Source organism: Pseudochaenichthys georgianus, chromosome 9 (genome assembly GCF_902827115.2).
Source record: "Pseudochaenichthys georgianus chromosome 9, fPseGeo1.2, whole genome shotgun sequence".
NCBI lineage: Eukaryota > Metazoa > Chordata > Actinopteri > Perciformes > Channichthyidae > Pseudochaenichthys > Pseudochaenichthys georgianus.
In genome coordinates, this window is record NC_047511.1 from 34,366,652 (window position 1) to 34,394,100 (window position 27,449).

Genomic DNA, 27,449 nt, shown 5'->3' on the forward strand with positions numbered 1-27,449 from the left:
TATTGCTTTCAATTTCAATTAAACTTACTATATTTCCATAAAGTAAAAAAAAAAAAAAATACATTTGAAGCATCAAGATCAAATATATGTTTTACATCAAACCCATTCATTATTATATTTGAATCTCTAGGCATATATGTCTTTCTGTGATGCACGAGGAATAGCAGAGGAAGCTGGTTGTCACTTGTTGTTTTTTATAACTCTCCACATGTAGAGTTTGTCAATCTCACATTTCTTTTTGCCCTCTTCCTACAGCACTGTTGCAACTGGGTATCGAGCCCAGAGCCTGTGGACACCCTGCTGGATCCCATGCTGCGAGACTGCCCCAGGGTCTCTGCAGGTATACAAAAAAAACTCAGTATAAACAAAACAAAATATATAAACTACAAAAGTAATAACATAATTACTAAATATCTACATACAGCATTATCTAGATCACTTTCATTATCAAAACCCAATAAATGAATCAAGACAGTTAGACAGAACACTAATTGTTAAAATGTAACAAAGCTTCACATGCAGTCAAAAGGCGCTATGTCAATGTTAGCTAAGCCATGTGTTTATTCTAGTCAAACATTAAAACATGTAATCAGTGTTTCATTGTGAGTAATAACATTAGTAGCTGTAGTTGTGGATACTGAGAATATGTTTTTATCAATTTAAATGTATATGATGTTTATAAATCATTACGACAATTCCCTTAAATATACCCTTAAAATGGTATTGATCTCTATAATTCCTATATTCCTGGTCCAAGCTTAGAGTAAAATGGATACATTATACCAACTTTGGGCAGTGAAGGTAAACATTATTTTACAGCAAGTTTATAGCAATGCCACATTATCATGTGCAGATTAAAGAATGAAGTCCTTGCACTGTGATGTGTATGTTGACAGCATTCGGTTTGTGTGCATCTGCGCACATGAGCTTTGGTGTTGGGTAGTTTGAAGGCGCTGATTGAAAAGGATCTTGTCAGAGAAACCGAAGCATTGGCAGATTATCTTGAAAAATACAAATAGTGGGCGGAAACAGAGGCTGGTCCCGGACACGGTACAGAAATGTGCCGTATTTATTATTATCGTTTCTATTTTTGTCTTCTTTTTCATTATTTATTCTGTCTCTTATATTCATTAATCCATTCCTGTGGTGTTTGGCTTCCTGTCTGTGCCCTCTCTGTGGTGGACTGGCCTTGATGATGTCACAGCCACCATGAGAATGTGTCCTTAATGTAGGATTAGGGATGAAAGCTGTAATCCTCCACATGACCGTTGATAGGAGATGATGATTGCAGTGTTGTTTTAAGAGTGACACACATATGCACGGGCAGGGGCGCCGTAAGGGGGTGAAAAGTTAGGACGATTCTAAGGGCCCGTGACTGACAGGGGCCCAAACTATTTTTGAACATTAAGAAAAAAATGTTTAAGTAACCAATTTGATATCTTTTCATGGGGCACAAAATCCCTGGCGACGCCCCTGCGCACGGGCACACACACACACATAGACAAATGACATAGACACAAAAAGAGTCATAACAGAAATAATATATAGGCTACCTGTTTTTACTTTTTTTTGTGAATGTATTGATTAATACACGTGTACACCTATACAAAATACCCCTTGCCTCCTTGTCTCATCTCACATTTTCTTCATCACCTTGGCAGTCCCGCTTGGTGATTTCATTTTCTTCAAAGTCCCTCTGTGCCACCATGGTGAATGTATAGGTCATCTTACACATGCTCCACATGGTAGTGAATACATCTCCAACACTGCTATCTCATCTGGCCCACTAAAACACCATGTTCCACATGGAAATGTGTGGGTGGCTGGCCTTAACATCTACTAGTGAATCAGCTTCTTGAAATGTCATCTCGTCTTTAATACAAAACCCATACTGTATTTCATGTTGAAATGTCAGTTTTTTATATGGATGTGTCACATCAATTCTCAGGACTGCTGTCGGTCAAAGACAGCAACCTTTGAGCCGAGATACCGCGGTTTACTTTTTTGAAACTGATATATGTAACTGTGGTGTGTCTGACATTGTTCTATCAAAGACCTCTTTGACACAACGTCCATCTGTATGTGTGCACTATTGACTTGTGCTCTATTGACTTTGGCTACTTTAACCAAGCTGAATAGATCTGGGTCTCTGGCCTGTTAACAGAGCTGCCAACTCCGCTTGTCTCTGGTCTTTTGGTGGCAGCTTCGGATGTCAAAGGTTGTCTCTGTCGCCTTTGTGTCCTTGGCAGCCTGGCAGGTTTGCAGGCAGCAGCCATTGTGGGGAGAGTCACAGCAGAGCCACAGAGGTGACGAGGTTGAGAGAAGGTTGAGGGAAGGCTGTCAGGGCATCGTGGCCCAATACTTCAATCAACTCACACACAGCTCCCAACAGTCACCTCTCTGCACATTGACTGCTGTTGTCTGGGTTGCTGCGGTTAGAATGTGTGTGTGACTCTGTGTGACTGTGTAGGTAGGGGTAATCAGAGTTTACCATAAAATGTCTTTGCCACACACAACAAACCAGTGAATTCTTCTTGTCATGCACACACACACGCATGCACATATGCAGACACACACATCACAGTGTGAACCACCGCTCTTGTGTGGAGCCAGACTGAGCCAGGCCTGGGGCGACTCGGATGCTGTGGAGAATGGCATGTGATCAGACACACACATACACAGCAAGATATCTTAATGCTAAAAGAGTATTGGATGTGTGCTTAAACATGGACACTGGGACTAGTCAGGCAGCATGATGGGAGAACGGGTTGAAGGACAAGTCTTGCCGTTGCTCTTCATCTGTCCTGTGTCTGTTCTTCTCTCTTTCCTTACTCTTGTGCCTCTATACATTTCCCTGTTCCCTTCACTTCTTGCGTTCTGCCTCCCTGTGTGTATCAGGGTTGATAATAATGATTGTGTTTTCCATGCTGGTAGGCTCTTGGCAGAAGTAGGAAGAGAAAAGTGGATGAAGAGCTAGTCTGCTATTTCTAATCATCTGTGCAACATTGGTATACCGAAATGGCAGTCTGACTGTGCTGGGAGGACCCAGCGAGGGATGCAGAATAACGCATAGCAGGGGTGTCCACTTTAGTTTCCATTTCCTGTTTTAAATCTGGATCCATTCCCTTCGCATTTGACTGGCTAGCTTCCCTCCCTTTTAGTTTTTGTTCATGTCTTAATCTTTCTTCTTTTCACTCTATTCTTTTCCCCCAAAGCAAAATAAATGTGTTCCTCTAAGAAGGTCATTGCTCTGGTGTTTGGCAGTGGCCTGGCACACGAGCAGAATGTTATCAGTTAGGAGCACGCCGAGCACAGGGTAAATATGCAGATAAAGTGGAACCAATCTCCTCCCGGAAAAGCTCCTTTTCTATGTGCATGTGTGTTTGTGGCGGTGTGGAGAAGTTACTACAAAGACAGACAAATAAGTCCAGGTTGTGGGGTGCTGGTTAAGTGGCGTTGCTGAGGCTTTCCAGAGATGTAATCGTTCCAAAACCTACACAGCCATTTAGATGCCAAGAGAAGGATACACGTAAGATGGGAGAGAACAGGGTGACAAGAACAAGATGGATGGAAACACAGGAAAACCCCCAGTCTTACAGTCAGGGCTCCTCTGTTTTGTTGCTTAGTTTATTGACTTTTTCATGGTGAGATGGATGATGGGTTGTTTGATCAGTAAAGATGCTTCAACGGCGGGACAACCCCCTTGCTAATAACACACTCACACACATAAGCACGCACATTTGTACACACAACTTCCTCTTGGGTGATTACTCATTGTCCAAGCTGATTATTAATTACAAAGGGAGAGCTCTCTGAAGGTAAACACTGATTAATGGCTAACAAAAGTAAGTTAATGTCTTACCTGTACTTTAATTACCAACCTTGCTCTCTTACAAGCATCCCAACACAAGGCTGTAATGAACCCTAATGGCCTGCAGAAAGACACTCACTTTCATTTTCCTTCAGAACATAAATATGCTACTGAATGTCATGTTTTATGTGCCCAGCTTTCTTTGTTTTTCTACTCGGTTTTCCATAGTTAAAAGTGAGGATTTTGTTGAAAGGATTTCTTGATTTTCGTTTCTTGAATGAAGATAGCAGGGAGTGGACTAGAGAAGTGATGCAATAGTGTTAAAGCAATGAGAAAGAATTCCGGTGCAATGACATGCGAGGTTACTCTGCCTTTCTTCTTTACCTAAGGCTCGTACTTTTGAGGCTCAGAGTTATTAATGTGTCAAGATATCACAGAGACACAAAAGAATGCCTGAGAACAAAAGCTGCTACCTAACACACACACACACACACACACACACACACACACACACACACACACACACACACACACACACACACACACACACACACACACAGATTGTCCTGCTTTTACTATGAATGTGCTCTGTCCTGCTGTTGGTTCGACTCGCCTGTAACCCTCACCTCCCTGTTCCACACACCGATGACCGTGACACACATTATAGTGTCTGTACCTCTTCACTACACGCACACACACACACACACACACACACACACACACACACACACACACACACACACACACACACACACACACACACACACACACACACACACACACACGCACACACACACACGTGAACACACTGACTGATTAATGTTTGTGTGACATAACGCTTGAAGAGGAAACTTAGGCCCAGTCAAATTAACCTCTCCCCCTCTAACCACTGTTTTTTCAGCTTGGTTGGGTGGAAGTCCGCTGCCTTGATGGAAGATCACATGAAAATGTGTATGTGTTTGTGTTTTCACAAATGTGTTTGAGTGTTTTCTTAGCCTGAACGGCACACTTTGCGGTAGTGTTGCAGGAAGTAGACAAGAAAACTCTGGTGCACCGGACTCTAACCTCTGACCTGGATTGAGACCGGCTATTGTCTGGGTCACACTTCTGACACACCATGTCGTAATGATGTGGAAAATGCTGACACCAAGAACTCTTGACATCTGTCAGAAGTTAGTAAAAGCGCTGATGTGTAAGATGTGTTTTTATAACAGGAGGGACAACACATATAGAATGAAGTATATCTACATGAGGCAACAACATGAACTTTTCTTTAAAACCAAGCGAAGCTAAAATCTGGTTCACAATATGATTGTTGTTGTTATCTGTGTGTCTTCTTCTTGACATGTATGCCAGAGCATATATAGAGCACCCAATGCTGGGAACATGAATGGTCACACACATTGTCCCTGTTATAGAGAAGCACCTGTGAAATAGAACTATGCAATATTATATATTTTACTCTAAACTGCCTTGGCTCGAGTGGTATAGCTTGGCACATGATCAAGAGTCTGGTCTATAAGAGATAAACAGAGGATATGAGAGTGTTGACTGCACTGAAGATCTAACCTTAAGCTTTAGTTTTCTTAAAGTTTATTTGTTGTTCTTATTAGAATTACGTTTAGAGACAACAGTTCAGCATAAATGAAATTGAAGCTTAAGAGGCAAACTTCTTCTTGAAGAGATAATGGGTTTCAATACCATTTATATTTTACTTTGGCCTCAAGTGTGCTTATACTTCTGATTACCTGGATGTATTAAATGAATCAGGCCATAACATAAATAATGGGTTTTCTCTGCATCTTAGAAAATGTTCGATATGTTTTATTTTTGGATTTTGTTTGTGGGCTGCTGCCGTTAGGACTAAGACTTGAGATACACACCTGGGCGCCAGAGGAGTTTTGTTTTCAACAACCACAGAGAGGAACATTGAAATGTAGCCCTACATTAAGAACTTTTGCAGGGACCACCATCTTTAAACATCTTTAAAAAAAGGAAACCTTAAAGTCGTGGACGCAACACTGATCCAAGTGCATTGACAGTTCACATCATTGTTACATGGTGACAGGCCAATCTGTTTCGATATGTAGGTAGCCGTTGCTCAGGGACGTTTGCTTTGAACCAAAGACTTGACCACTTTGATTCAATTCTCAGATTCAAATCTGGAGGACTGTCCGTGTTTATTGATCTATTCCTACGCTTTGCTTTCTGTCGGACATGAATCTTCACTCGGATCGGAATCAAAGATATGCTGACATAGTCAATAGACAAGCCTCTGCTACAGGCCCAAGACAAGGGTGTTGCCTTTTTGTTTGTCTTAACTGACAAATGGGAGGAAATGAAGTAGATCAATATTTCTAGCTAATAATTGAACAAGCTCGTCAAAGTTAAACACTATATAATTCTTCATCAGTGATGTAAGGTTAATGTTTGTTGACTCTTGCATTAGCTTATCTGGTCAGCTCCTTTTAGTTATGTGACAATATCACACTATTGATTTGAAAAACGACATTTATATTAGTAGCAGCAGTTACAATAATAGTATACTTGTTTTTATGTGTGTGTCATTATTTGCAGTATTTGTGGTTAAATATATAGATTGATCACTATTTCAGACTTTGAATTTATATATTGGGACAGTAATAAATATATAATCCAAACCTGAATATATATCACATTGACTAACTCGATTTACATCTAAGTAAATGACGTAGAGCAAAACAAATTGCTAGACTGAATAATCCTAAAGGCTTTTGCAGAAAATAGTCACATCATCTTTTGTGTGTTTTAATTATGTGTTCAACCCATTTGTTTCTACACATCACATTCAAGTTATCTATTAAAAATTAGTTCCATTAGAAAATATGAAAGCATGGACATAAAAAAGCCTTAATACTGTTGGCTTTAAGATGCTTTTATTATGAGGCATCGATATTCTATAAATATATATGTTTGTCACTATTGTATATATGAAGGATGCTGTGCTGACAGGATGTGAAGTGTTTTTTATAATCACATCTCACATGCAGGCGATTGTGATTATGCTAACTTGAAGCGTGTCTGGAAAGCTCAGTCTGTGGTCTTCAGTTCACCCCTGCACGAGGTAAAATCTATCCAGGAGGCATTGTATCCTCTCCTTCTTTCTTGTTCTCTACCCATCATCCTGAGGAAAAGAAGAAAGGCGAGAGACGAAAAGGGAAAGAGCCTGGCATGCATAAATGAAAGTTCAACAAGGTTCAATGAAACACTTATACAATTTGCTGCAATATAGTGCGGTTTTATAATCTCATTATCATCTTAGTGCCAGATTTGCCCATGAGGGCCGTTCCGTATTCACTCTTATTAGCTCCTCAGATTTGTCCATTTGTCCTTCTGCTACTCGCCTCGCAGCCAATCACTACGACTGTATCGCTAATAAATACCCCCCTCCTTTTTGTTTTATCTCCTTTTTTTCATGCCATACTTCCGACTGCTTTATTTATGCCTATTTTTCCTTTTATTTGCTCAGGGGCAAACACGAAGCATTGTATTCAGTAGCCCGCATAGCTGTATATATATTTATTTCTATAGAAGTGAAATGTAAACATATCTGTATTTACAGCATAAAGTATGTTATTAATTATATTGGATATATTTTTGATTTAAATCCATCCAAATGGGTGAAAGGACATTTTTCACCCACATAAAATTGAAAGGATCAAAGCTCGAGGAATGGCACCACTACATTTGCACAAGGGGCTGTATTTGTTTACTCTGTTAATGTACAGTAAGGCCAGGTACTTTTTCTCTGTGTACACAGGGTCAGATGGGGGAGCTAACGTACAGGGTACAGTAGAGCAGGTCACAGGCTGTTTTAAATCCCCAAGCCTCTGAGCTGCTCTGTGTAGTGTCCATCCCTGGTCACTCAGAGGGCATCCTCAGATTAGTGCTTCATGGACATGGATCTCATTTGCCCATATGGCCTCTTCTCATCGACTCGATATAGGCTCTAATCCTCCCAGCCTTTACCCCTGACCTCGACATATATGACAAACCACTGTGACAAACCACAGACTGTGAATTTACCACGTTTGACGGTTATAGGATTGAGTGTAAAAATGGATATCAAAAATATTGATCATCAGTTGAAATTTGGGATTCTGCAGTGGTTACCTGCTCAAAATGGTGTTGTCAAAAAGCAGGAAATACCTTCAAAACATGCTGAATTCTTGTTGCTGTAGACCGTCTTAGCTGCATTCCCTATTGTGGAATTAATCCAATAAGCCCCAGTGGACAAATCCTAACCACTACTAGCATTATAACTCTTAGCAATCACCTTCATCCCATAGTCTCCCAGTATTACTGAGCCCTCATTAACAAGGTGTAACCTCCCAACCAGTGTCACAGGGATGCTTTCCATGTTGCAACACCACCCCATATTGGAATTGACCTTGTTTGTGAGAGGATAACCAAGCCAAGTAGGAAAACCTCACGCAACACATTTGCTTCTCTTTGCTTCTCATTGCTGATTAATTCACAGTTAATTTCAATTATTGATGTATGCATAACTTCAGAAATATATAATCCTATTTCAGTCCTGACATTGTAAATGTCTTGGCATTAAATGTAGTATTCACAGCTTCTTCCACCAGGTGAACTAAGTTGATGGGATAAAGTAGATTAGAGCAGGGAGAGGTTAATCTATTGAGTAATCATATAAAGGTGTCAGAATAAATCAATAAATTCAAGCTGCCAAAGAAAGATGCTAATTGAATGCTCTACAGCGTTTTTATTTAAGATTAAGACACTAGAAGTCATGACAAGGAGGGCACACTCAGAAATACTGATGGGTGTTTAGTTTGGAAGTTAATGTTATCAACAGCAGTAAACATCCCAATTATATAATATAAAATATATTAACACATGTTGACTTTTAGAATGCTTGTGCCCTTCAAACGTGATGATTGTAGGTTGAACAGATTGGTATTAACAGAAGTGTGTATTAAGTGGAATTGACTCAGTGAACTCACGTTTGAAATGTTACACACACACACACACACACACACACACACACACACACACACACACACACACACACACACACACACACACACACACACACACACACACACACACTGAACACCCAGGTACTGAATTGAAGAACTAATGCTGAGATCCAACATCTGCTAACGCCGTCAATTTAATATATCATTGTGTACACGTTGTAAGTGTGGGAGAGCAAATCGCTCAGATATTTCTTTCTTGAATTTAAACCCACCACTCCTCTTCAGCCAAACCTTTTTGATACATTGTGGCAGTACTTTCACCCCATCTCTTGCGCACAATTAGGTTATAATTAAATGCACTTTTAATATGATTGCTATTAAATAAATAAAAAAACAACAAACAAGGAATCTGTGAGAATGTTTGGAATGCAGATAATTGCCAAAGAGATGATTAGAAAATGAAAGGAAAAATACCCTTGAAAGTCCTTGAATCATAATAAGCCTCAAATCATAATGATTATTTCTTTATTATAGGAAAGAAAGTCACACCTTATTTATATAATTATGTAAACAAAAGTGATGGTAGATTCCACGATCAGCCGGGTTTTGAGTATGCAGTATTGACCTTGGATCCTTCCTCATGCTCCATGTTGACAGATAAAAACTTTATTAACCAGCCATCTCTAGGACAGGAGACAAACCACGCGTGAAACCGATGTTTGCTAGTATTAGAGAAATGTGGCAATTAGAGGATGATTCTTTTTTCTCTGCAGTGATAACACCAAGGAGAAGAAAGGGGTAATAAACACAAGTTGTTTGTGTCATAGGAAGCTGCAATTATAAAGTGCTTGGGAAGTTGTTGTGCTTATTGTGCCTGAGAGTAATGAGATAGCCTGGCTGATCCCTCACTGATCATATAGCATAGTATAGCTCATAATCCCCAACCCTCTTTCCTGCTTCTCTTGTTTATCCGCCAACATCCTCTGACCATTGCTGGCCTGTCACCTTTGACTTGCGAGTTAGCTAACTTCTCACCTCCAAAAATGGTCTGGCGCTGTTGAAGCAACAGACCAATAATTGTGTCATAAAGTGCAAGGTAGTTTGTTTTCCTCTGTGTGCAACTTAGAGGGTTTGTCTTACCACCAAACCAATCACTCTGTAAACATTGTAAACACAAGTCTCACTTTTTAAACTGTTTTCTTCATGTGAGTAAATAACTGACAGTTCAACCCCTTTGGAATATTCTTATATGAGGAACATATTCTGCCTATATCACGAGGTAGTGGAGTCAAACTTGTGTCCACTATAATTGTCATATCATTTCTGTTTATATCTTTTGAGTCACCTTTTGACCATCCCTTAACATTTGGGTTAATTCCTCTGAGGCCCACTTACTGTGCCAACTTTGAAAAGTCATGTTGAGAGATGTGGTTTTGTAATCTCAGTCTTTATACTTGCGTAAATATGTGTGCCTGCAATCCTGCCTTTACCTACACTTGTGTGTGTATCCTCAAGAAGAAGAATGCTGTGCGTACAGGCGTGTTATCTGGGAGACCTAGAGACACACTGGTTATCACCTCTGTGAGCCTCTCAGGGCTAAACTACAAAGCCAGTGGAAAAACACCACTACTGCCCCCCCCTGCCAATGCATCTGTGTGCTAGTCAGCCAGTATGTCCCCCTACTACAAGGCTCACCTCCTATCTAATCAACATAGACAGGCCACTTGTCCGCATACACACACATACAAACTAAATGCATGCTCACAGATTCAAACGCACACGGACATGCTCAGAGATAGCCCTACACATGTAGACACACTTAGTGATACACCCACGAAAGTGAATGCACACACACATATACACCCACTTACTGATAATCAGAGACAAACTCACATTGATTTGGGCCTGCTTAGGCTTCCCAGATATGACTAGGCGGCCCACAGGGCACAGAAGGGAGTCTAAGGCTAAGTGCTAGACATGCAGATCAGGGAGCGGAGGGCGCCACAAGGTTGGACCTCTATGCCTAAAGGCTTATTAGAAATAAATTGGACCTTCTGACTCTGAGGGAAAGTCACCCTTCCCCACCCTTGAGCTGAGGTCACCTGACCACGGTGTGGCTCTGTCCTTGTTCATACTCTAAGAGCATCTTCAGCTATAGAGGAGACAGTCTGAGATGCAAAAGGGTGGGGTCATTATTCGGAGGTGCTTATTCCAAATCCATCTTTGGCGCCATTTTAATCCCCTTTTGTTTGGCTTATGAAATGCTTTTTTTCTTTCAGAGCGCATGCCAGCCGACCTTCTGATGTTACATAGTGCAGCTACCCTTTGCCCCCAAACCTGCCCTCTAAGCAACATGTGGCCTGATAACAAAACCCTAAACAAAAGAGGTATATTGCCAGAGCAGAAGAAAGGTGGGGGCTCGCACTTTCTGTCTGCAACACTTCATGAACGCTAAGCAAGGTTGGCACCGACTGTTGGAGCGGAGTCGAGGAGAATCTTGGGGAAGTGAATTGTGTTTGGCACCAGGCGGCTATCAGGCAGTAATTAGTATAGCTAACATCCCAGATGAAGGAGTCAAGTCTAGGTCAGGGTAAAAAACTTCAAGGGTCTTAGTGAGTAAGGGTTGGAGGCCAAGCCATGCCCCCTCCCCTCCCAGAATTGAAGCTTATGCAGCTCAGATTTGCTGAAATCTGTATTGACCTCTGACCTTAAGGTGTTGCAGCCAGTCACATGTCAGGCTGGCTCCTGTGGACCATGCTGGATGTATTCATATTAGATTGGCCCAGTAATTCCGACTCAAGGCCTGCCCAACCGGACCCAACTCAGAGATTTAGTCTTACACACGATGAGGTTTTTGACATAGATGTTACCTCACAGCTTAAACCCATGCGTGGCATTCCTGCCCTGCTCTGGCCCCAGGATCAACCTTTTTGAACCAATCCAACAGTTAAAATAAATGCATGTATGGATAGATTAGATATAAATTGTTTGTTATGTACGAAAAATTCTTTAAATCACAATATAATCTCTTTGATATGTGGCAAGCTTGGTGTTTATGTTCTGCATAGCGTATGGATGGGAGTGAGGGTCAATGTGCATTAATTCCTGGTTCCTTAAAATATTTATAATCCTCTAATGCAACCCTAATCTCTTTTAATACATTGAATATTAGTTGACAAATCACATGATAATAAAATGATATGAAAATGTTGCTTTCGAATGATCAAGGATTTAACCCGAGGCTCTAATCGTAGCTGACACTCAGTTCTTGTTATGTTGACCATGTCATGAGGTTTATGTTGGATGTTGGCCTGTAACCTTCACACAGCAGGAGCTAAAAACTTGCCAACCTTCCACTAACAACACATAAACACAGCCTTTAGTTAATCTCTAAATGAAACCTAATATATACATTTTATAAATTCTACTCAGGGATTTATTTGTGTTCTTATGTATCAAAGACTTAACTCTGAATAACTTTTGTTTCGAAGGAGTTAAGATAAAAAACGGTTCTACTGCAACAAGGTTTGAACCTTGTGAACTTTGGTGCATTTCATTTATCCTGTGTGCTATTTGTGTTGCTTTTCATCTCTTGAATTCTGGCCTAGTTTCTGTATCTTGTTTTTAGAAAACATGAGCTAAGCTGTGGTGAGCAAACCAGACAGCCATTAGATCGCTGCACTGTAGGCCTGACCTCTGACCAGCTAAGCCCAAGCCCCATCCCCCTGGTAAACCTCTCACTCAAGCCCCCCCGCCTGCCCGCTCCATGCCCTGCCCTATCCCGGTCCCTTCTTGGAAATGATATTATGAGGTTTGGATCATCCTCCTTGTCTTCCTCCATACTGTAATCCTATTTGCTCCGTCATGTGTTGGTGTTCACAGATGGTGAGTGTGTGTATATGTGTAATGTGTGCATGCGTATGTGGAGGCGGTATGACACCCAGCACACTCACAGCTGTTTGGACTAGCTCACTGGCCCCATTGTCTCTCCCACACATCACAGAGAGGGTGGTCCCGCACAAACGCACACACAAGGCCATAACCACCCAATCCCCTTGAGGGGGGTTGAACTGAAAATGAGTTTGATATTTCGGGTAACATCCCTATAGAGTTCTAAAGCTCACCCCTCCGTCCTTCACTATCCCTTGCTTCAGTGATTTCCCTCTGTCTCTGCACTGGCTGTAATGAACATGTTAAGCTCAACGACTGAATGAGTACAAAAAGGGGAAGGGGGATATCGTGTGGGGGAGTTGAGGGCAGGTGGAGGGGGGTTAGTTGAGCGGGAGGCAGTGAGTTCCCACTCATTGTTGAGTCTCGGGCAAAAAGAGAGAGAGAAAGCGCAGCGGGGGGGTGGTCCTTGGCAGCGCTCCAACACTTGGTGTCTCGGCGTCCACATTTAGTTCCAACTGAGTGCCCACAGTGGGCATGGCCGCACTGCCTTCTCTGTGACCTCTCGACCGAGGACCACTGCTTTCCTGTTTCCACCACCCCTTTTGATTTATCCCTTTCTTCTCCCTCTCACTCCCCTCCTACTCCTTTGTATTCTGAAAATGGCTTCATAACAGCCAAAACAGAGATGTTTCGAAATTGATTTGTCAAAGCAATGGGATAGGTTTCTGATCATACAACCAGTGGGACACTTTTGAGGCTGTTTTTTTTTTTTGTAATACAGTGCAACCTATCAATCACCTCTTGATTAAAACCAATTACATTTCTGAAGTTCAAATAAAACTACAGGTGGGATTTTTCTCGTTAATTTTTTGCTGTCTAGTGTCTGAAAAATTGCGTTCAACAAAAGGAAAGATTTGTTTGTGCTTTCATGTGAGTGGTAATTGGGATTTTCCTTTTAAGATACTGTTAGGTGCCATTTGTAGACTAAATGTTTTAAATAGATAATCAATGAGGATATACGTTAGTAAGTATGTAAAAAGGCAGATCACAGACACAAATCCTTATGTCTGTAGTCAATTTTATTGTGAAAATCCAGCACTTTATATTTTTAATTCAAGGTTGCAAAACATTAATGAGCAATAATAAATCTTGGTTTTGGTCTTTAAAAATTATTCAACAGGATTTCATTATTGCAGGAAACATGGTTTGATTGTCCAACGCAGCACAAGTTCTGGGCAGGGAAGTTTTGAACAGGTTAGGGAAGAGGCTCTCCGTTTATGAAGAGCTACGATCACAGGCCTTGAGGTGGAAAAGCAGAGGTCACAGGGTTCAACCTTTTTTCCCATACACTTGAGGACTTTCTCTCAAGGTGGTGCCCTTGACACTGGCTAAGAGAATGTTGCTGTTGGAGCAATAACACTGTCAAGTGTTGTATGTCTGTTGGGAAGGAAAGGACTTCCAGTGACAAACTCATACTCTTTAAGACAGACGTCTGTCCTTTTCCTGACGCCTTTACTGCTATCCATCTCTATCCTTTCCATCTTTCCAGCATGTATCCAAGTCTATCGTTTGTCTAACAACAACCTTATCGTTACTTTTCATTATTTCTCAGATTTTTTGATTTTCCAATCTCAGATACATTTATTTGAGATGTTTATATTATGTAATTTCTTAAATGCAGACTTCAAACTAAAATGTAATGTAAAGTTTTACATAATTTCTGCAAGTTCTGCAACATTATTTTTGTGTGTAATTTTAAATATAAGGGTTTAACGCATTTTCTCTTGGACAACTGATTGATTTACTACTTGAATTTCTGGAAACATTGTCATTTGTTCAAATGATACAAAAGCAATGACTGAACTTTTGATTTAGGTCATTTCCCTGTGTATATTTTTTTAAATGTCATTTGAGGCAAAATACGTTTTGGATCACTTGAAATAATAGAATCCTTAATACAAACGCTTACTTTTTGGTGGTAATGTCCTTGCATTTTTTCTTGTTCAAACAAAATCCATAATTTTGAATTAAAAAAGTGTGTATCTGATTCAGGATCTGGCCTGTTGTGGTGCTGCACAGACATTGGAGAAGGTGGGCACCGGGCCAAAGCTGGAAGAGTCGATAGCTGTTATACGGGCAAATGCTTGCAGACAAGCAGATTTTGGGAGCCTTAATTAATTGCACCTGTATTGATCTCTATGGGAAATACTGGTATGATACAAGAATAATTTTAAAAGAAAATAACACTTTGTTGTTGTGGATTGAGGAGGTGAGGTTGTTGGCAGAGGGGGGGGCGGGGGACGTGTTTGTGCAGACTTTGTCAGGATGCAGATAGCGGGATCAAGATTGCGTATTGACGAGATAGGGAGCCGGGTGACTGAGCCACAGAAGCTTGAAATAAACTGTCGGAGGCACACGGCCAGTCATTACAGTGAAGCCGCCTGGCCCTGCTCAACCTTGAGCCAGTCGATAAGCTATTATAACCATGCAAATTGTGGCCAAATCAGAGACCTGACATATTGGTATTATATTCCTGTGCAGCCACTGGGTTATGCATCATTATTGGGAGCCAGCAACAATATGCATTATGCCCTTTTGTTGTTTAGTGTGTAGACTCATAAGGGGACAACGCTGCCACATACAAAAGGACAATAATGTTGTGCAATTGTGTTGTGTAGAGGGCAAAATTGAACACCCCAATACATTTTTACATGCCAATCTCTTCTCCTATTTCTTTTCTTTTTTTTTTATCAGATTTCTTTCTTTATCTGACTTCACCCCCCCTCGTTGTCTCTGTTTCTCCTCCTTTAGTGGGGCGGCAGCCTGCCAGGTCATTTACTCTCAGTGACAGTGTGTTGCATTCAGCGGGCCAGAGTTTGGATGATGTAATTTGGGCTAAAGGCTGTGTAAACACTGCTGTGACCTGGGTTTTAGATGTGTCAATAGGGCTGGGTTGTAAAACAGAGAAGAGGATTGTGTGGGATTGAGAACAATGTTCCCTGCCTATGATAGCTGGAAGTCTCTGACTGACTGATGTGATAACCTTAGATACCTCTGTCTTACATCTGACCCAACTTACACTTCTTTCTTTCTGCTCTCTTTCTCTCTCTTGTCAAAGCTCTCCTCTCACCTCAGCTCCACTCCTTTCTCTTTGATATTGGTGTACCTGCTTTCTGTTGAACACTCATTATTCCTTTTTTTCTCTTGTTCTTTCTACACTTCTCTTTCCTTCTTTTGACCCCGTTCTTTCTTTTTTGATAGTAGTGTCCCTGCCCTTCTCCCTGCCGCTTGTCCACTGTCTGCCCTCATCTTCTCTTCTGCCATGGCGCTTTGTTCTTTTTCTGCTGTCATCTGTCCTACGCTGCTCTTCATGAGCTCCAGAGGTCAACACAAGTAAACACTGGCCGACAGCCCAGACAACACAGAGCTATTGATCTGGTTTGGTTGGAGAGGTGATGGGTATCCTGGTGGGTCTCGTAGAGGGTTATGACCTCCAGGTCTAGACTACGTACTGGGTCCTTCAGTCAGGGGAGGTAAGGAAAAAATAAGTCGGTCAATTTTATCAACTAAGAACGCCTTAGGGCTAGCAGGGCTGCAGATGTACAGCTTCAACATTTGGCTCAGGACAAATATATGTTTAAATCAAACAAATACAGATTTACAGCAATTTCAGTGTAATATTATCTTTGGATAGGTACAATTAATTATATATCATTATTAAGTTATTACAGCTAAAACAGTAGCACATTTTTATTTTTGATTGAGCCACCTTTTGCCTTTGTGTACAATGGAACTATTTTGATATTGCACAGCTGCTAGGTATTTTCCTCATGATGTTTTTGTTTCAATTACCAAATGCTATCCTCAGTGAGGGCAAAAGTATTTGTCTTTGTTCGATATCAAAATCTTTAGGGTTAAGCTAACGGTGGGCTAATGAGATGCATTATTGATTTGCTCGGAGGCTTTAAAGACCTATTTGGTTAGTGGTGTGTTAGTCCAGAGTTAAAGGTAGGTCTGGTGGATCAGTGCGTTAGCGAGATTTCATTGTGTTTGTGTTGTTCAAGTTTTCGTTTCCCCACTTCAACCACCTGTCTACTTAATGTTATGAGCAGCAGCGGCTAGTGGTACAATGGTTACTTTCAGTGTAAAAAAAACATTGAAGTAACATTTTTAGGTCATTGTAACAAGGTAATGCATTGTTGTATGGGACCACGGCGTGTGAGATATATAGGCCACTCTGTGTCCATTGGGCATAGAAGCATATTCAACAGCTTCAGGGCGGTGCAGCTTATATTTGAGAATACACACATTTGTTCCACCAAGTTCTGCATGCAATGGCTCGCAGATGGGCAGTGATTAATCAGAGAGGTAACTGTGAAGTAGTTTGCAATTAGATTGGAAAGCTCTGAGGCATGCTAATTGAATCAGAAAATTAGCGACAGCTCTGTACTGAGCTGTAATAGGCTAGCTTCAGCGTGCAGCAGGTGCTAGCCCACTCAGCTGTGGAACAAGGTATTTAAGTCACATTAGCAGCAGTAAAAATATTCCTTGATATGGAACAGTTAGATTTTCTGCTCATTTTCACCGCCCATATCACCAGGATAGCCAAACAGCAAGCAAGTTAGCTCAACCAGCTTTCAGCACAAACATACTGCTGTAACAAAATGTTGAATGGCTACGGAATTAATAGACGAAACATAAAGACATTCATATACAATTTGACATGAAATGAGCTTGATAGTGATCACATATAAAAGGCATATAATGCATTCCTGCAACCAAGCAGTGATAATGGAGAAATCTATTTCTATTCTGTTTGCTAACGTTGCTATGCTTTTTCAGCACTCTCAATTATTTCCCTTCCTCCTATCACACAGAAGCTGCTCTTCTTCCTTCTCCTCACCTGCTCTTCCCTCATCTGCTAACACTCCCTCTTCCTCCTCCCTCTACCCTCCCCAGGGCTCCTGTTTGCTGACATCTCTCTCTGACACAACATGAGAAAGTGGTGAGAAATTAAAAATGGATCACTTTTGAGCATGGGGTTGCCGTCTATTCTACTCTTTGGCAATGAGAGGGAAAGAGAGTTGGAGAGAGGGAGTTGCTTTTGTGGGAAGGCTCTGCAAGCGCAAAAGTTCTTTCAGGGTTTCTGTAGAGTCAGAGTTAAAAAAGAGGGTAAGGGAGCGGTGAAGTGAGGCAGAGAGGGATGTGCAAAGGGGGAGAGAGTGATGTAGAGGTAGAGAATTCCCCAGGCAGGCAGTGTTGTGCCTCGTAGTTTTAGCTTTAAAGCATGCTGCGTGCCACACATACAGTAGGAGCAGAGGCCGTGTGTGTGTGTGTGTGTGTGTGTGTGTGTGTGTGTGTGTGTGTGTGTGTGTGTGTGTGTGTGTGTGTGTGTGTGTGTGTGTGTGTGTGTGTGTGTGTGTGTGTGTGTGTGTGTGTGTGTGTGTGTGTGTGTGTGTGTGTGTGTGTGTGTGTGTGTGTGTGTGTGTGTGTGTGTGTGTGTGTGTGCGTGCGTGCGTGCGTGCGTGCGTGCGTGCGTGCGTGCGTGCGTGCGTGCGTGCGTGCGTGCGTGCGTGCGTGCGTGCGTGCGTGCGTGCGTGCGTGCGTGCGTGCGTGCGTGCGTGCGTGCGTGCGTGCGTGCGTGCGTGCGTGCGTGCGTGCGTGCGTGCGTGCGTGCGTGCGTGCGTGCGTGCGTGCGTGCGTGCGTGCGTGCGTGCGTGCGTGCGTGCGTGCGTGCGTGCGTGCGTGCGTGCGTGCGTGCGTGCGTGCGTGTTTCTGCATCCTCTTTTCTGCCTGTTGAGCCCCCCACTCCTCCTCAGCATTCCGATCCTGCCCTGGCTCTGATATCTCCATCAGACACGCCTGCCTGCAAACACACAGGCTCACTTCCACACACTAAGATTCACCCACAAGCACAACATGAATATGCATGCTTAGATAAAAATACACAATCACTAAAACATGCTTACATACAAGCCAATGCACATGCTGCTGTGTGCAAGTTTATAAACACATGTTGTTGCTTACATCCCTCCATCACAAACACACTCACAGACACATACACATAAAGCTTTGACACATTTCCAGCTGTGTTTGATCATGCTCATAAGGGTGGTTGTGCCTTCAGTATTGATTTGTGTGTTTTTCCTGTGTTCACATGTTGTGGTGTCTATGCTTATCCTGAAATTAGAGTGGATGGAATGAGGTCTTGGGTTGATGAGAAGCCATCCGCTGTAAACCAATGTCATGCATTGATTTTCCTGGTAATGAGTTCCCATAATGTAGACGCGCACAGATGCATTGAAACATACACATATGGTTCTTCATCCACACATTGTCACAAGCACTGCTCTCTTCATGGACACATACATTAAAAAAGGGAACGAGAACATGTGTCTAAATCTATGTTGAGGTTATAAAAATATAATGTCTTGACATATCTAATAATGATAACTTGAGAATTGTCAGTACATTTTATATTATTTATCTGGTATTGTGGAATGAGAAAGCATATTTTCAGTCTTTGTGATGGTTTTTGTTCATACCATGGCTCTAAAAGTGGCCGTTGCTAAGAGGCTGATGAGAAAGCCTGTGTGTGGCCCAGCTATGGCATCTGCTTTGAAATATTGTTAATATTTGCTGAAGTGGTGCAAGTGCTTTTTTTGCAAATCGTTCCCTGGCACACATCTGAACTCTGTACTGTTCACCCCTCCCAAATTAGTCAGGAGAGCCCTGCCTTCCTAAAGACTTCTTCTTTATCTTCCTCCCTCTTCCCCTGCTTCTTATTCTCCCCTGCTGAGAGGATAAGGGCACACCCACTCTTAGTCAACTGTAGGGCATTTACACTGAGGTAACAATAAGGTTAGCTTGATCAGCTTTTATTTTGGAAACTCTGGCACCTGCAGTGAAATAGGCCCTTAGGCACTTTGGCTTACTACACTGAAACTTTTACTTTCAATGTTTACCTCAACTACCCGGTCATTCTGCATGTGACTGTGCAATCCTTCTTTTTCATCAATTATACAACAGCAAGGAGTGTCTCATCATGTGGTTTGTCCAAATGGATTCATGTTTGCTCCTCTCTTTGATGCTTTGAAGATAATTTCCATATGGCATAGGTCATGTGGTTATTTAGGAATTTAATCAAATCGCAATATTCCAGCAATATTCTTCATACATTATAGAATGAAGAGGAATTCCTCCGAGCATGTCCCCTCCTTGTACAGCTGCAATTTAGCCAGCTCCGCTCCCGGCAGCATATTCCAACACCAGCTTGTTAAACAATTTCAAATCTCTACGCCAACTCTAGCCTATTCATACAGTTACCCCCCCCTAAGCCCTCCCTCCATCCTTCCATCCCTCCCTCTGTCCCTCCTCTGATCCCATTTCACAGTGGAACCATCAGGAGCTTATCCCAATCTCAGCCTTGGCCGGGGGCCCAAAGCAGTGCATGGTCCGCCTGAACTCAGCTGTGAACTCTCAACCTTTCTCTCTGCGCCCTTCCCTCACTACTTTGCTGGCTCCCCCTTTACCCAGAATCCATCTCTGCCTATTTTAGGAGTATTTTGGATGGGGGCCTTGAAATGCAGTGGATGCTCTTATGCACCGTTTACAGGGCATGTCTAAACACACTCAGGGTGTCGAGTAGAGCTCAACAATAACATAAACTGTCTGCTATTATCCAGACCGCAGCCAGCAAACCAACCAGCCACCCGCCTAGGCAGCCAGTCAAAAGTGCTGCATGCTGTCATCCAAGCAACTATGATGGTAGTCACCTACATGAGCCACCCAGCCATCATGAATGTTACACAGCTGGGCCAACTAGGGTAGATCTGAACATGTTTCCCCCAAGCAGAAAAAGCAATTGTGTTCATTTCAATATTTCACTTCGTTTTTAAAACCACTATGTCAACTGGTGGCTAATGATGGACGCCAGAGCCTGAAACTTTAAGTCTCAGTTGTAGTCATCACAGACACAAACCAGCAGCTTAAGACTCAACAAGATCTGCTTTCCATGTTGCTCTTGGCTTACGTTCTCTCTATCCCTAACAACCCTTTCCAGCCAGTGTATTTCCTCTGAGTCAGGAGTTACAATAATGAGATTGGGGTTTTAAACCACAGAGCTCAATCCATAGTAATGTGTGCTACTGGTTATGCTATTCTGGCCCTAATGCCCTGCTTATTCTTTTGCTATTTTGTGCTGACCTTAAGGCGCCATGAGAGGTTCAGGGTAAAGCTGTTGGTCAGGGAATGCACACTGAAAAGGAGTGAAAGTGTATATTTCTTCTCTCTATGAAACCAGAACTTGGTGCTTAATATTTCAAATGTTATGAGCTTAGATGTTTTAAAAGGATTTAATTTGCTAAATAAATATTTGTTCACAACAACTGAAATGTGCATATAGTATGTTGGCCATGTACAGTGTATTTACTTTTTCATAGAGATGAATGATAGAGCTTGATCTATGAATGGATAATTCAGATTGTTCATTTAATGATGACATGTCAGATGCTGAGTAGATCTTTTCTGTGGAGTTATTCTGGTACATTGATGATGGCCATGGTGCTGTGTCCTCAATAGGCAGTCCTGGTGATGTCGGGCATACTGTGCACAGGTAATGCACGCCTGACCCTGTCTGGGAGCAGCGTGCAGCCAAGGTGCTGACAGGACTGAGGTGCTTCATGGCTGTTAACCCCTACCTTTGCCCGTGTCTCTGAATGTCAACCCAGCACAGGGAGTTTGAGCTAGGAGTGTCATCATATCAGTTCTCAACTGAGAAATGTAAGAGGAGGGGTCTGCAAGAACTGGCAAGGGTTTATGACAATCTGTTGGCTACTCATATTTTGCTCTGGAGAGATTTGACCGTGTGTGTGTGTGTGTGTGTGTGTGTGTGTGTGTGTGTGTGTGTGTGTGTGTGTGTGTGTGTGTGTGTGTGTGTGTGTGTGTGTGCGTGTGCGTGTGCGTGTGCGTGTGCGTGCGTGTGTTCCAGTGACAGACATCCCCTTTATGAGAGGAACAACACACTTTAGATGACCCTGTTGGATGGCGATGGCCCTTTTAACTCCAGGACTGATGCAATCCGCTGTAAATATATTAAACCAAGCTGAAGAGAAGGAAGCTGCTCATCCATCCTCTCTACCTCTTTCTCCATCTCTTAACCGTTTCATTGCTTTTGTCGCATTCTTGTTTTTTCTCTCATCCACTTTCTGGTGTCCACCCCGTTTCTTTACCTCTATCTGAAAATGCTACATGCCGACACTTCTTGGTATCTAAGCCTCACTGACTTAAAACTCTGAGCGGATCTAGTTGAACCCTCTTTTCTTTGCGAAACTGCCTGCTGACCATCTTTATCACCAACCCAACCTCGTCTCCCACCACCCCGGCTGGTCAAAGGTCTCAGCCCAAACCTGCAGGTCGCAGGGAGTGCCAAAGGTGAGATGAGTGACGTGGCACTCTGGCTGACCCTTGGCAGCTTGGCAGGGCTGCCTCCCTAATGAGATTAGCTGGGTAATGCCGACTCTGTGTCTGTTTCTCCTGCCGCCCAGCCCGGCCCACCCTGGGGCTCTTTATTTAGCCAGCAGCAGGACAGGGTGTGCCAGCATTCGCAGGTCGAGGGCAGGACAGGACCCACAAGCCCACTGCCCTCCCTTGTCCTTTCCCCCTGCCCCATCTATCTGGACTGCCCAGCCTGGGTGTGTAGCTTCACCATTATGCTGTTGCATTGTTTTGGTGTCTCTTGTTTTGGCTGTGTGTCAAATTCCCTAAATATATCTCTGCCTGTCTGACTATGTCTCTTTGACTAAGCGTATCTCCCTCATGTTGTGTCTGTCTGCATCTCTGCCAGTTTGTCTCTCTCCATCATTCTCTGCTCTCTCATCATTGTTCATTTCGGCACACAGGTAAAAGTGCCCTTTAATGGCTGGACCGAACAATACTAGGCTATGATCAAACAACGCCCTGATCCATTGAAACACTCACGCACACACTCTGCCCTGAGCCAGGCGACCGAGCAAGAAAACCCTGGAACCTCGGCTCCCATGCGTGTGACTGGCTTTGATGATTGCTCATAGCAGCGGAAAGTGCAAAGCTGCTCACTGTACCGCCCTGCGAAGACACACAGACTTAGACAGTATTACCAAAGCTGTAACCACCAGCCTTCAACTTGTTAGGTTGCCAGACAACTAGTTATTGCACACAAATCGAACATTTGCAGCAATCTTCATTTAGAACATAATGCTATATTTACTTTCTCTAAATTACTGTTACCCTGTTTGGCTCCTCAGCCTCTTTTGTTTCTTTTGTTTAGGTGGCTCTGAGAGATGGTATTAGTGCCCTTATTAGCAGTGAGCGAGTTTAAGTGCCAATTAAACGCCCACAACTTTGTCACCGTGACAGTGTTTTTATGAGAGGGTCCTCGACAGACAGGGGGCCTCCCGTGGCACAGGTGTGCCCCTCTCAGCTCTAGGGTCACTTTCATCCTGGAGTGTGTGACAGCTCCTGTGTGTCTGACAGCACTGTGCAGCCCAGGTGTCCAGGTGTTCTTACTTTCTGTGTGTGTGTGTGTGTGTGTGTGTGTGTGTGTGTGTGTGTGTGTGTGTGTGTGTGTGTGTGTGTGTGTGTGTGTGTGTGTGTGTGTGTGTGTGTGTGTGTGTGTGTGTGTGTGTGTGTGTGTGTGTGTGTGTGTGTGTGTGTGTGTGTGCACGTGCATTCACACCTGCTTGTCTATGGCCCTGGGACACAGATGGGTTCAAGTTCCACCCAAACAAACATGCTGTACCAATCTTTCATTAGACATGTGCGTGCATGTGTGCATGAATATGTGTGTGTGAATGTATGTTTGTCTGCATATGCCTAGCAACAGTGTGTGTATTCAACATACTAATACTGTATGCCCTCTGCGCTCATCATTTACACTGAGGGATTGTGTTACCTAGACGTGTCAAAGTCTGCTTTTGTGCCGACAGGCGGTCAGCTTGCTCTTCACCTTGTGATTGCTCTTGATCACACTGGCTTCAGATTCTGACATGTCGTGTCCCAGCTCATCTCTGGCCATGTGAGAACACCTTGGACAAATGTGTCCTCCTATGCCAAAAGCAATATTTAGAGAGGTGAATTAGCTTTAACCCGAATCCCATTGGTTGTGTTCCAGTTTAACACCTCTCTCTTCCACATAGACATGCCAGAATGCACACTGAAAAGACCTTACTCTCTCGCCTTCGGTCTCTGTATCTATCGCTTTAGCACAGACAAGTCACAAAATGCACACTGAACAGAACAGAGATACACATGCTCATGTGCACGCACAAACACATACAACGGTCCCCCGCCCCCATATCACATTGCTGATATGAACCTTTAGAGAAGAGAAAATACATCTTGTTGAATGAAATGAAATTGTGAGGCGGATTTAGAGGCCTCCGTGTTAATCTCCAAAGAGCACTGCAAACATAATAGCCATGCAGTTAGATGTACAAGAAACTTAATTAACCAGAGACCTTGTCCATAGATGGCAGGTCAAGGGAATCTCACCCACACAGCACCTCGCTTTTTCTAGTCAGGGTATTGCTCTGCATTTCTACAAACGAAAGATCTTCCTCAACCTTTAAAACCCTGTTTACATCTTTATAAATCCATCAGTCCATACAGTATTTCTCTGTATATGTATGTATTGGCATCATTATGTGAGTGGTTTATCCAAGCTGTGTTCCCATCTGCGGCTTTCACTTTTGAGTTCCACATTTCCAAATTATGACATGCTTGCTGACTTGGAGATATGGGTAATAAGGGCCTTAGACACACACACACACACACGCACACACACACAAAGAAAGGTTTTCTATGCAGTTTCTTACAATACGTATATGCATATCATTAACACGAGAATTTAAAAAAGGGTAATTCTGTTCTGCTGGAGTGCTTATATGCATCTCAGTTATTTCCTCTGAACTTCAATGCACTGCAGAATTGTGTAGTGTGCCATCAAATCAAGTTTTATTTATATAGCACATTTTTAAACGATTTTTGGTCGAGCCAAAGTGCTGTACATATAATACAAATACCCTACAGGAAAGACACTTTACAGCACAGTTTGTGTAGAATATCGACACCCTCTGTCCTTAGACCCTCACATCGTACAAGGAAAAACCCACAGTTTAAAGGGAGAAATGGGAGATGTATAATGCTCTGCCTCATTTCCTGTTAGTGGTTCTTTTTGGGAGGAATTGTTGGTTGCTAATTTTCTTTATCTCAGATGCAACATTTTAGACTCACTTCCTAATACTCCCTGTGATATGAATAAAAGCAAGACCCATCAGTTTGTTGGAGAGTTTCTGTGAATAGGAGCCTTTGTGCTGCACATATGAACATTAGCAGTGCATGTCGTATTTCTTGAGTGTGTGGTTAAGTTATTGGACACTGGAGTGGGACAGCCAGTAGCCATATGGTGGGGATCCCTGGAAGGTTGACTGGCACTTGGAGCGCAGCACATATACAGACACATGAATTTGAATTTAAAATCTCTTCATCATCTTTTTACGCGAATCATGTAGAATTTGCTCTTCTGAACTACCGTAGACTCGATCCGCTGCGAAACATACAGAAGATCAGAAAAGTCCAAATTAGTAATTCTGAGTGTGATTGTTGGTGGTGCTAAAGAGTGTAGAAAGTGTCGGAGGGATAGAGTCAGATAAACAGATTAATAAAGTAAGAGAGGGAGAAGAGGATAAAGCAGAAAGAGACAGGAGAAAAAATAAGGGCATGAACATCTTGAAAAGGAACTAGAGAAAAGAGCAGCCAGAGAGAGGAAGACAGGGAGAGATCGCTCTGGATGGGGAGATTGTAACATCACACTGAAGGATCCCTTATGGGACAGCCGCAGACGGAGCACACTCCCTGCTGCATGCAGGAAGACGAAGCTTTGCCAGCGTGGAAAACATACAAGAGAAGAACTAGAGACGATGGAGCAGAGAAAAACGCAGTTCCCCCCAGAGACGAAGTGGGAATTTCTTGCTAGCACAAACACTATGTAGGCAGATAGCTGAGAAAGGAGAGGGGAGGAGATGGCAGAGAATAAGTAACAAGAGGGTTGCTGGAGGAAGGGAGAATGATGCATAGTCGAAATGGTGGGAAAAAGAGGACCAGAGTTCACAGAAGGTTTAACATTAACACATGTTTATATCAGTAACATTAGTTAACTGAAAGCTATTTTTGTACAATTAAAATCAAAATGAACATGATCTATACTAAGCAACTCGTTAAAATTACTAAATGGCACTATTTACTAATGAAAATAAAATGAAAACATGTCCATCCTCAGCTGGCACTTGCACCACCCTGCAATCACTGCACTTATGACCGCGGTGAAAACTGTTTAAACCCATTAAGCCTTTATTATAGGGTGTAACCCTTGACAACTGCGTTGTGTATCAGGATCCCAAACGTTACCCAGAATTCTAACCCCCCCCCCCCCCCACACACACACACACACACACACACACACACAAACACCCACCCAAGTATGATGTTCAATACGATATCTATATATATATATATATCTCCGTAATGTATGTGGGTGCTCTGCAGGGTGAGTGTTGAGGGGGCAGATGAAAAGTGCCATTAAACCAGAGTAACCTAAGTGGTGTATTAGTGCAACTCAGTCAGCGCTATGGGGTCATCAGAGAGGCTCTGATCAGGTCAGAGTGTGCTGCTGTGAAATGGGACATTACCGCTCACCAATACAGCAATAAATACAGAAAGAAACTTTAACTGCTGTAAAATATGAGGCAGCCCGCTCTTTTCGCAGCATATAGGATGTACATGACTGTGGGTGTGTGCACACGCACGCAATAACGCATGTGCTTTAGTGTGTGTGTCTAGGGCTGCGGTTTTGCTTGAGGGAGGGAAGAGAATGGGGTTAGGGAGGGGTTTAATATGCTACTTTAGCCCTCGGGGGCTGTACAGTTGAAAGTCAGTGCATGAGGCGTGCAGAATCACACCAGCCTGCTTTACGGAGGGACTGGGGGTGGTGGTGGATTGGACGGGAGGGGGGACTGCTATAAAAAGTGAAATCATATCACTTAGCAGCTGAGTGCAGATAAAGCTGTGTTTGAACTGGGAGGCATAAATTATACATTGTAAACAGCGCGTTGGGAGAGTACGGCTCGTTTAAATGATGACAGAGGGTAGTTTTTCTCCTCTCCTTTCTTCCGTCCTGCACTTGTGATGTTGCTGCTCAAACTCACAGTTTCCGTCCCCTGTCTCTCATTCTCCTGATCCTTCTGTCATTTTATTCCTCGTGCCTTTCTCTTTCACTTTTCTCCATCACCTGCCTCAGAAAGCAGACACCTCCACACACACATACACCCAATCACATGCTATAATTGTTTACTCTTTGAAGGCCAGAAAGGAACCATTTTCGCCTAATGTGTCTTTTATCACTTTTTCATGTTTTTATTTGCTATTTGGTTATGGCTTTTCCATTGTTGAAATGGAATGACACCTCCTCTCGCCGCCCTCTCTTATCCACAGTGTTATTGAGAACTAGAGTTCCACACACGCCATGGATGGAGGACACAACTGGATGAGAGGGCTGGCAGGGTACATGATTTGATCAATGTCCCCCTCCTGCATAGTTCAAGTTGGGTTGCTGTGTTGTTTTTTTAAAGGTGCCTCCGTCCCTCCTGACAAGTGCGAGGTTATTGATCAGTTTATTCTATTTGCCGTTGACCGCTCGGCATCGTCTCTGTGCTCACAAGTCAATAGTG

General features: G+C 42.8%; 1 protein-coding gene across 2 annotated transcripts in view; it reads left to right on the top strand.

Annotated features, from left to right (window-relative positions):
* arb2a (ARB2 cotranscriptional regulator A) overlaps positions 1-27,449 on the top strand; it is a 156,054-nt gene that overhangs the window by 109,973 nt on the left and 18,632 nt on the right. For both annotated transcript variants that reach the window (XM_034091155.1, XM_034091156.2), the window contains exon 10: positions 256-340. In XM_034091155.1, coding sequence (XP_033947046.1) covers positions 256-340 — 85 coding nt within the window. The remainder of the gene's footprint in view (positions 1-255; positions 341-27,449) is intronic.